General features: G+C 38.8%; 1 protein-coding gene across 1 annotated transcript in view; it reads left to right on the forward strand.

Moving 5' to 3' along the window:
* Window positions 1-10,131, forward strand: part of LOC125239887 (S phase cyclin A-associated protein in the endoplasmic reticulum) — a 71,571-nt gene extending 61,440 nt beyond the window's left edge. Inside the window, exons 18-21 of the mRNA XM_048147655.1 lie at window positions 2,046-2,154; window positions 4,030-4,127; window positions 6,983-7,144; window positions 8,341-10,131. Coding sequence (XP_048003612.1) covers window positions 2,046-2,154; window positions 4,030-4,127; window positions 6,983-7,144; window positions 8,341-8,439 — 468 coding nt within the window. The 3' untranslated portion in view covers window positions 8,440-10,131. The remainder of the gene's footprint in view (window positions 1-2,045; window positions 2,155-4,029; window positions 4,128-6,982; window positions 7,145-8,340) is intronic.
* Window positions 10,132-11,976: the final 1,845 nt, after the last annotated feature.

The following is an 11,976-nucleotide window of genomic DNA, read 5'->3' on the forward strand; positions in this document are numbered from 1 at the left end:
ATACGATATGTATCTTTATTGACAAAATGCGTCATTATTTCTGAGTCTGCTTGAGTTAACTAAACCAATATCTTTAATAATTACTTGTCAAGAGCCAAGTGTCACTGATGACAATGTCAATTAAAAATGCGCGAAATATGATGGCTCTGTGTCTGTACACAAAATTTGGCACGCACATTTACGTAAAATTAATAAAAAATTCACATGGATTTGTCCATGATTTCTGTATGAAACAATGTATTTCATTCCCTACCGCGACGACGGATAATGTATAGTAGATGTATGCGCATATTTTTATTTAGTTGTAGTGTGCGGTGACTAAATAAATGGTAGATGTTTTTTGTATGGAAAGCGAGCCACCTTAAGCATTATTAATGAACTTTCACTCGTTCCGGGGAAATTATATCCGTTATATTATGTTGTAAGTGCAAAGGTGTAGGCGAGGTGGTTGAAATGAAACTTCTCGTCACATAACCTGAAAAGTGATATTATGCGTAATCCAGTTGTGCCTCCCCGTGAACTGACAATATTCAAACACTATATCAGAAACATTACAATCACTCATAGCCAATTTGGGCCCCCACAACATCTGCGGCCGGCGTAATAAACTTATAATTGTGTTTAATGCGTACCCCGCAAACGATGCACCGGGCCCACGAGCAGACATCAAAGTTTCTGCGGGGAATCGAACCAGGGCCCTTGGGAGTAGCAACTGGATACGCCGGTGGAGATTTTTGTTTGATGTTTGCTGTATTGTTTGCTTTGTGTTGGATGGGTTTGTTTGGAAAAGTGAATTAGATAAAGGAAATAATGTTGATTAAGTGTTTAATTTGGAAGTCGGTTTTAGGGAGTGAATGGTAGTTTTTGTATGGCTGTTGTGTCAAAGACAATTAAAATAAGGAAGTAAAACTAAAAGCCGCGTATCAAGAGGAAGAGGAGAGGAAAAGTGACTAGATATTCAATCCTTAAAGGATTGTATAGGTGCGTCCATCAGTATCTGTTCAAAATTGTACTCGTACTAAGTACACTGAGAGAAATTTGCATTGTGAATTTAACAAGTTCGACTTGTTGCGGTTTATCCGTTTGAATCAGCCAAACGTATGTTTAAAACAATATGTGTCAGGTTGTTTTTATAAAATCGACTTGTTGATTCAAATATATTGCCGATTCAAATGACAAGTAGCTTGTTGTTTGAACCAAAGAGCACGTAGGCGCTATTTTAACCAAAAAACTTGTTGAACGAACATGAAAACTGGTTGTATTTTATCTCAGTGTATGATTGATTAAATAAAAACCAAGCATTTTCAATCAAATTTGCTGCGGACTTACTCTTCCCTTAAACTATAACTTGACCAAAAGTTGTGGATTCGGATCGCGTGCCACTAAATCAGTTAGGCGAAGCAAGTTAAGTAGTTTGCAGACCCCAACGGAATCTGGTTGCGTGAGGGACGCCAGTTACAAAGGTAACATGCTTCATGGGTCTCGTCTCTGATTTCCGGACTGATTTTATTTTCTGACGGGATGGCTTGTCCACTAGTGGGCAACTAGCTAGCTATTACCTATATTTCAGAAATAGTGAAGTCAATAGAATGCGATTTAAATTTGCAAAATTGCCATAATAGTTATTGTATGTATTTAACCAGAGCTCATGAGCTAGGCTATAGTTACTTCTCGCGTTAATGACAAAGTATTTGGCAAATTCTACAAGTTACCCATTTCAAAGTTTACAAAACCCAAATTCTCAAACTCTCCACGCAATAGCCAAACTTCATAGACTGCATCTGCAACATACTTATACATATATAAACTTTTAATATTTTTGGTAATAATAGTCGTCTTTAGCCATTAATACATTTAACTTTGAGAACCAGTAAAATTGTTTCTATCAAGTAATTTTTGATTTATGTGTTTTTAAGTAGTCAAACTATTCATATACCTACTTATAACTCCACCACTTTGTGGGCTTACTCACCTTTACTTTAATATATGACCTTTCCATTCAGGAAACACATTATGTAGTTGTAAGCTGTACCTTTGTTGCGCAGGAGTCGTTCATGGAAGGCGGGTGGGGGCTGGAGTTCCGCGCCGCCGTGCAGCGCCTGCTCACGCAGCACGCGCCCAGCGAGAAGGAGGCGCCCAGGACCAACACAACCGGTGAGTTTATTGAACCAGCTGTACCACTTGTTGCGCAGGAGTCGTTCATGGAAGGCGGGTGGGGGCTGGAGTTCCGCGCCGCCGTGCAGCGCCTGCTCACGCAGCACGCGCCCAGCGAGAAGGAGGCGCCCAGGACCAACACAACCGGTGAGTTTATTGAGCCAGCTGTACCACTTGTTGCGCAGGAGTCGTTCATGGAAGGCGGGTGGGGGCTGGAGTTCCGCGCCGCCGTGCAGCGTCTGCTCACGCAGCACGCGCCCAGCGAGAAGGAGGCGCCCAGGACCAACACAACCGGTGAGTTTATTGAGCCAGCTGTACCACTTGTTGCGCAGGAGTCGTTCATGGAAGGCGGGTGGGGGCTGGAGTTCCGCGCCGCCGTGCAGCGCCTGCTCACGCAGCACGCGCCCAGCGAGAAGGAGGCGCCCAGGACCAACACAACCGGTGAGTTTATTGAGCCAGCTGTACCACTTGTGGCGCAGGAGTCGTTCATGAAAGGCGGGTGGGGGCTGGAGTTCCGCGCCGCCGTGCAGCGTCTGCTCACGCAGCACGCGCTTAGTGAGAAGGAGGCGCCCAGGACCAACACAACCGGTGAGTTTATTGAGTCAGCTGTACCACTTGTTGCGCAGGAGTCGTTCATGGAAGGCGGGTGGGGGCTGGAGTTCCGCGCCGCCGTGCAGCGTCTGCTCACGCAGCACGCGCCCAGCGAGAAGGAGGCGCCCAGGACCAACACAACCGGTGAGTTTATTGAGCCAGCTGTACCACTTGTTGCGCAGGAGTCGTTCATGGAAGGCGGGTGGGGGCTGGAGTTCCGCGCCGCCGTGCAGCGCATGCTCACGCAGCACGCGCCAAGCGAGAAGGAGGCGCCCAGGACCAACACAACCGGTGAGTTTATTGAGCCAGCTGTACCACTTGTGGCGCAGGAGTCGTTCATGAAAGGCGGGTGGGGGCTGGAGTTCCGCGCCGCCGTGCAGCGCTTGCTCACGCAGCACGCGCCCAGTGAGAAGGAGGCGCCCAGGACCAACACAACCGGTGAGTTTATTGAGCCAGCTGTACCACTTGTTGCGCAGGAGTCGTTCATGGAAGGCGGGTGGGGGCCAACAGAACCAGTGAGTTTCTTGCTCATATACGAGGAAATTGTTCTTTAGCAGTTTGAGATTTCCAATATAAATTGACACGCAAACTGCTTAGGAAACACTATCCTCGGCCGTGCCGAGAGAAAATTTCATACAGCAAAGCCCAAAGTCTCCAAGCAAAGCCCAAAATCTTTAAATATCGATTTACACAAAGAATTAGGTATGTATTTATAAAATCACAAAGGAACCAAGAATCAACAAATACATAATAATATAGGTACTTACTTACACTTACAGAAACATTTAACAGATTTTCATAATGAATCCGTCCGTTCTGCAGCTAGTCACCTGTTGAAAGACGTTAAAAGGAAAGGGTGCTAATAAAAGACAAAACATCTTAATATATTATATGCATTATAAGCGTTGGATATCATAAACTAACCATCTAAATAACCATAAAAACAAAATGTATATGGTCTTTAGCAAAATACAGGCATCTTCTGGGCGAGCTCACTCCATCGTAGGCCACGTCTTTGCCTTTGGCTAGTCTGTGGCCAAGAGTAAGACCATTTATAATAAAAAAAATATATATACATACATACATACAATCACGCCTGTATCCCATAAAGGGGTAGGCAGAGCACATGAAACTACTAAAGCTTCAGGGCCACTTTTGGCAAATAAGGGGTTAAAAAAAAACTTAAGGGGTTTAATTTAAGGGGTTAAAATAAGGGGTTAGGGGTTTATATATATATAATGTTTAATGGCACTATTTAATATTTATGTATTTTTTTTACTGTAGTGCAACAACCCAAGTTGGACGAGGCGCTGGCGGAAAATATGGTGATTGATCTGGTCGTTCTCATCGGGTTCTTGGTCGTGAATAATCCACTGCTGCAGGTGAGTGCTCGTTCATAGACTCCCTTAACTCTATAACAAATATGTCTGTCGAACTTTGCGGGGAGTTAATAAGTGGCACATGCAAGAAAGATTTGTGGCGAAAGACGGCGAGACATACGCATATATTAATAAAAATATTCATAACGTATGCATGTATAAACTCTTTATTGTATAAAAGTCGAAACTAAATATGGCACAGGATAGGCAGCACAAATCCCTGGAATGGCGATTCGAGCTTGATGCGCGATGTAATGTCATTTTGTGCATAACTATGGAAAGTTTGCGTCAATGAGAATATGTGTTATGTAATTATTGCATTAGAACTTAGAGTTTTTTGTTTACAACGAAATGATACCTACAGTTTCTTGAAGATTAAGTTTGAATGACATAAACCATAGTTAATTTAGAATTGGTACGCGATGGGAGGAATTTAATTTTTAAATGAAAAGAAAAAAGTAAACAATATTTTTTATTGCAGAATATAAAAGATCGTTTATTAATTTATAGCGTGTCACATATATTTCAATCATTCAGTATGTTTATGCACAAAATTACGGACTTTTCTGAAAATAGTATTCATCATTCTCTGAACAAGATTTTCATCCATCTTTTTTGTCTGTTGATTCCGTGTGGACCGCAAGGAGTGGATATTTTGAATTATTTTGCCACTATTATTTAATTGTCCTTTAATGAAATAATGATTTGGGCAATAATTATTGCCTAGTAGTTTTCTGGAAATTCAACAATTTAGCAATCATTGACCCAGACCAAGGGGATTTTTCACGTATTTGTTCACAGTGCATTTTCGCCGGTCAACGGCCATCATCAATAACTTACAAACGCAAAAAGTTAGATCAACCAAACTTCAAATGTAGAGTTATCAACGTATTAAAATTAAGATGTGATTATCAGTTTTTTTTAATTTTTAAATATATTTTTTTTATTCGTCGCTAAACGCGTGCCAATACTATGTTAACTATGCTTTAGCCAGCAGTGCTAATAGCTAGGTGTGACTGGGGCCAAACGCCGATCAGTCTACAAAAAAAAAATATTCAGTCGAATTGAGAACCTCCTCCTTTTTTGAAGTCGGTTAAAAAGCACGCATAAACGTACGAATGTGGTATGTCGTCGTAGTCGTTATGGCGTGGCATTAACGGTCACATTCGCGCACTGCAGTAATACGTCATTTTGGTTAAAGGTTAACCATTTTCTCAACAAATGTGAGTGTGCACGGGAAAATGTCCCACTTTGTCGATTGCTGTAAAGCCGCTTTGTCAATTTATACATATAAAGATACAAGTTAATCTCGCCTTAATGGTAACCTACGAAGTGGGACGTTTTACTAAACACGCTCACAAATACTACTAGCAATATATTCAAGAAACGTATAACTTTGACCGTTTCTCGTTCCCATGCGGGCGACACCTGTGGAGACACCTGTATTACCATACATTTCCTTGTTAGCCTCCAGTCATCGACTCGACCGCTATAGATTCTTAATTAGCTGCAGAAATTAACATCCATTTACAATCAACTAGTACCGTTGAACTATAAATTTGTTAGTACACTTTAAAATAAAACATCAATCATTGCAAAGAACTTCAGTCGTGTATTTAAGAGTTACTTTCCGATAACAAACAAGTCATGTTACTTTTAACACTGTTTAATGGCCCACAATTCCGATTGGCTACCTTATCTTATTATATTACCTATATGTTCTTAATGGAATAATTAACTTCTGTATAATTAAAAATAACGCCATTTTTAACTGTTTTTACAATTAGCAATTATTAATTTTCCAATTAATTTTTCGCAAGACTAAAAAGTTTTTGGTTATAAATTTAGTGCAATTTGTTGCTACCAGTCCTGAAAATACATAAAAATAAACATAATATGTTTGTTTTCTATGTATTATTTATGTATTAAATGCATTTTCTTCGAATACGAATTTACGGTTTTCGTCACACACAACGTCTTAGTGAGAAATGGACGTTGGACGACGATGAATATGTACGGTGGTTAGGGATACCAATTATGTAATAAGTACAAGTATGTACATTTTTTTACAAATTACATAAATGATCAATAAAATTGGTTCTCACGGGGTCAGGTGTCCAGACCATAAAGCAGTCAGAGACACAGGTGTGACAGGAAGACGTGCGCTGTCGTGAGGGATGTAATAGGGGTGACTTTTAGGTACCTAATTTAGATACAAAACAATTGACAACTCCATTTTGTGGGAACCTATACATCTTCAAGACTTTTTTTGGGGAAATGAACCCATTTTCAAAGGCGATTTAAGAGACCGACTTTTATATTGACTCCCTTACCGAAGTGACAGTATAGTCCTAACTTTTCACACTCAAGGGGAAGATAGGTATATTAGCTGTGTATGTATATAAAACCATGACAACGTCAGCTTCCATGACAAGTATATGTTCATGCCACAGAACTTAATTTAGATAGAAGAAACAAATTCATATATTTGTATAGGGGCCGAGCGTGTCAAATTTTGTACTGAAGTTGATTCTTGCCTGTAATTTTAAATATGTCTCAGGCTCTTGATTGTTCATAATTTTTGTGTTGTTGCAATTGAATATCACGTAACGAGGCATTTTTTATGTTTTGGTTGACTTCAACTTACAAAAATGGACGCCCGAAAGCTGCAAGCTGCGAGTAAAGACGGACAACTCAGTGGATTTCACTGAGTTCATTTGACACGCTAAGTAGATACGTTTGCTTGATCTATGGTATATATGACATCTGTGGTTCATGCTCATCAGTCAGATAGTGGTTATGTAGGATACCGTCTAACGGTGGCTTAATAAGGTACTACAGTCAAGATGTATTCTCAGGAGACTGTGTGCTCGGGCTGGAGTGTGGTCCGCATGCTGTGCACGCTGCCGGCCAACTGGCTGGTGTCGGGCGAGCACTCTGCCGCGCTGCTGCCCACGCTGGCCGCGCTGGCCGCGCACCCGCCGGCCGCCGCTGTCATCCGCGCCGACCTCAGCCTGCAGGTCAGTACACTGAACAGATTTGTCTGGAACCCGTTTCTATAGAGATAGTAAACATTTAATAGTGTGCATACGTGAACTTTGCCGTGCTTGTGATGCAGTCTTTATAAGTGAAGGTTGCTACCGCAACGTGCCATATAGGTACTTCTTCGCTATGAACTTGCTTAAGAAGAGCAATGCGGGATAGATGAAAGCGATTATTGTACCTGCACCTTATTCAAATTGAAACACTATCCGAGACATGTCGACTGTAAAAATAATCTCTGTCTTGCGGTACCAAAATCTTTTACATACAATACAACCTAAACTAAGACACGCAACTAAACTAAGATACTTTGGAAACCTTTAACCCTTCGAGTCCCAAGCATTTGAACCTCAGAATATTATCTTCTGTAACACTGACATCATATGATGTCGCTGGACCTCGGAAGGGTTAACTTAGTTACTTACCTGTTCTAAGAACAATGATATTTATCCGCTTTTACCCTCAAGTTTACTTCTTCACGTCAGTGGCACTTACATGGTAGTTAATTTGTTGAAATAAGTTTCCCCATAAGTTGGGTGCAGCTGGGCGAAACTTCGGTAATTGTGTTGTCGCAGATGTAGACCCAATTTGTAGCTCTGAATATTTGATGCAGCTCTAAGTGCTTGCTTTTAGTGGGTTATAATTTATAATCTATTAGCTACTGGTGTTTTTTGAGTGTTTTTATGATGTTTTATGAACATGAATAGGTTTTTGCCCGTGTGGTGACGGGTTAAGAATTTCACCACCCCCTTTCTTCCCGTGGGTGTCGTAGAAGTCGACTGTGGGATATTAAATAGGGTTAAATTGTGGCGTAGGCGAGAGGCTGGCAACCTGTCACTGCAATGTCACAATTTCGTTTTCTTTCAACCCCTTTTTGCCAAGAGTGGCACTGAAACTTGAGTAATTTATGTGCTCTGCCTACCCCTTTATGGGATACAGGCGTAATTGTACGTATGTATGTGAATAGGTTTGGTTTGAGTAGATAATTTCGACTTTTTGGTCCATTTCGGTAGTAAAGTAAGTTTATCTCTGTACGAGCGAGAATAAAATGGAAACTCGTATACATATAAAAAATCCTAGGGGTTTCTTCAAAGACAGTACGAGTACCTCTTTAAAATGTATTTAATGAAGGTATTGTTATGGGACGCGAATGTTTGAAATATATTTATTTCAGATGCTGCAAAACTACTTGGAGAGCGAAGATGCTCAGAAACTGAAGCTAGTCCACCTCATCAAGCAGGGTCGCGCCAAGAAACCGCCTGGTAAGAAATAAACGAGCACATTACTGCGTACGTATCCACGCATTCGCTTCATCTAGTAGGGCGTCTGTGTATGTTTAGGTAGCACGCGGGTTATGAGTCCAAATACGATTGTCTTGATTTCAATCCGCTTTCTCCTATGAAATACTTTTGTCGTACCATAGTATCTAATACTAGGAGCAGTTTTATTGGCCAATGAAATCTTTACTGTGCAGCAGGCTTGCCAGTGTCAAATTAAAAGGAAAATATTCGTAGCTAAGAAACGATTGGATCACTTCATGGAGGATCAAATAAAAAAAAATGTTAAACCAAACTCTGCTGTATGAATTTGAATCAATAATGCCGAAAAGAAAATGTGAGTGTGTTTAGTAAAACGTCCCTCTTTGTCGGTTACCGTTAAGGCGAGATTTACATGAATAAACTGACACAGCGGCATTATAGCAATCGACAAAGTGGCACGTTTTCCCGTGCACACTCACAAATAACACTTATTGTTATATGAAATCTAATTTAGACTCTAATTCGAAGTACTTACGTACTTACAAAATTGCAAAATCGCATGTGCGACTTCATTATTAGCTCGATTTTCATTTTAAAATTGTATATGGGGTCTTAAGCTCGTGTGCGCATTAAATTAGTCGAACGACACTTCTTAAAAAACTGTTAGTTCTGCAGCTGCCGAATGAACGAAAGTTAATGATTACACCTTCCAAGATATACCGACTATCTTATGTATCTACTTGTAAAAAGGACTACGTCTGTTCTTTAACTGGAGTAAAACTGAACTCTTTGGCGTCGTTAAAACACATTTTCTATAGATCTTTGTGCCTACCTTGTATTTACCTATCAGATAATGTTTTTGGTTGTAGATTTTTAACATTTAGTGCCAAATATAATTGAGTATTTCGCTGAGCACAAAGTAAGGTTGTTAATCGTCAAGATGTATGTAATGCTTGCATTTAGCCATTACCATTAATTACTGTAAAATCTAAAGTATGTATTCTTCGAGTCTGGTAAAATGTCAGTACTATGTCAGTATGTTGTACTGTCAGGTTATGTTACTGAATCTAATGAATATCTAGCTAGAATCCTAAAGAACTGCAATTTCCACATTACCTTTATTTTGTTGTGACAATATACCTACTTGTTTCATCTCATAGTACCTCTTTTACCGTATTATTATCATATGAGAAACATTTTTATACTATTACTTTGTATGATTATACTAAAACTGTAACGTTTAACCTGATAATGAGTGGACTCATATAACTACAACGTAATTTGTATTTCACAGCAATTTAATATAGTTTTTACGCTAACGGCAAAAAAACCACTAGCCTAGCTAGTATTATAAATATTTATTTTCGATATCCGTAGTTGTGTAGGTAATTTAAAAAGGTCATTAAATACTAATAAGTATGCTGTACTCTCCCAGGGTTTCACTTAGTCGCTGCTCTTATTCTTTCTCTTGGGTCAAAATCAAGAATATAAAAATGATCTGTTAAGCTATCAACGACTGACATAGAATTATAGCAAATTATAACTTTTGTACCGTAGTAGAGCAAAGAACTTATGAACTGTACGAAATAAATTACAGCCCTTTTTTCGATTATGGCTTGAATAATATATAAAAAAGGTATGCCTGAATAATACCTATACATGGCCATAAGATTTCTAGACGTCATTAGAATTCACGTGTCAATTTATTACTCAAAAAAAAAAAGAAAATGAAAGATGTACGAAGTCGAATATATTCTTTTCATCACACCCGCACTTTAAATGTACAATTGCACGCAGGCGGAGCGTAAGTTACAGAAAAATCGTTCTCCCAAGGGAATAATGAAATTCCTTGTACCGTACTTAACTTTTTTACATCTATTTACATATTTTTTACATTGCGAGTGTGATGAAAAACATTGTGTGAAACTCGGGGAGTATGAATATTACAAACTCAAGTCTTTAAATCGCTCCGGCAAGCCGTCGCGATTTAACTTACTCTCGTTAATAATATTCAACTTCCTCCCCTTTTTGCACAATGTACTATTAATTAGCCTCTTTTAGTGTCCCACTGCTGGGCAAAGGCCTCCCCTCTTTTTTCCACTCGACCCTGTTGTCGGCGTATAGTCGACTCTGTAGTCGAATATATCACAATTTATTATTAAAACTGCATTACTTATCAGTTTTCTGTCACTGGATTTTTTAGTCCGATTTATTATTTTTGTTATAATTTTCTATGAAAAGAACTTATTTGAATATGAGAAATGCCTTTTGAAATGATATGAAAATTCATATTACAAATGTAACATGGACTGCTAGGTTTGTGCCTTGGGGAGCTCCAAATTGAAATATGATTGATTGTGGAGAAATTGTACTGTAAAAATAAGTAGGTATTCGATAAATTTGGGAATGCTGTGATAGAAATGCGAGGAAAAGATTACTTAAAATGTTTAATTAAACGTTTCATTATATAGAAACTTAACAAAAATGTATTCTTAACTAAAAAGTTTAAAAAGGCTTAAGCCGATCCAATATTAGACATATTTTTCTATTTTTTTTTCACTTTTATTTTAGGTATTTAATTTTGTGATAAATTTCTTATTACTAAAACTGTGATTTACGTATATTTTCTTAATTATACACTTACTCAAATTAATATTTTTATTGTGTAGCCTGTAATGTCACGATGTGTTCTAGTGATCCAATGTATTTTATCTGTGATTTCTTTTCATTAGATGTAGTAACTTTTCCGAGTGAAACTTTTCCTGTGTACTTCAGTGGCAAATAAATATTTGTGTAAAAGTGAAATGTTTTATTCAAATGTCGGTCCTCTCATTTAATTGGATAATACCCATCAATCCCATCATACACCATTTTCTATTTTTATTTTAATCTTAATTTACCAGTGAATTAGACAACATTCGTTAAAACAAAAAAACATTAATTCGTCAAAAAATTCTTAATAGATTGCAACCAACGATTGCAAGGACGTAATAAAATCTATCCTCCTACTCTAGCTCTTATGGGTCCTATTAAAGAAGTTCCTAATGAAATAGTACCGCAAAATGTGTATGAGTTTTAGGACACTATCGCTATATTTAGGAATCCGGCTTAGAGTCACTTGCACCACCGAAAAAAGAGGAGGTGAACCCACCATTTTATATGGAATTTGACAGTTGACAGCCCACTAACCTCGAGTTAAGCGGGCGGTGCAGGTGGCGCTTATTGAACGAAGAAAATAAGTACAGTTTTTTCAGTAAAATCCCAGATCTTCATTTTAAAATAATTTCCTTGAAGCATTACAGCATTAGGGACACATGGGTGAGCCGCAATATCGGAGCGGTGGCGTTTTGAGAGGCGATCGCATGGAAAATCATTTCCGATGGAGACGAATGGCGGTTTTCTAAATACATTTTTCTTTTTCGAAGTGCAATTTGAAGTTCTGACAATAGGGAATTATTGATCTATGATGAATTGATGATGCATTGTACAAAAACTTAAAACTTATTGAGTATTAAGGTTTTTGAACTGTACGACGACTAATTGATGACTAC

Source organism: Leguminivora glycinivorella, chromosome 2 (assembly GCF_023078275.1).
Source record: "Leguminivora glycinivorella isolate SPB_JAAS2020 chromosome 2, LegGlyc_1.1, whole genome shotgun sequence".
NCBI classification, from domain to species: Eukaryota; Metazoa; Arthropoda; class Insecta; order Lepidoptera; family Tortricidae; genus Leguminivora; species Leguminivora glycinivorella.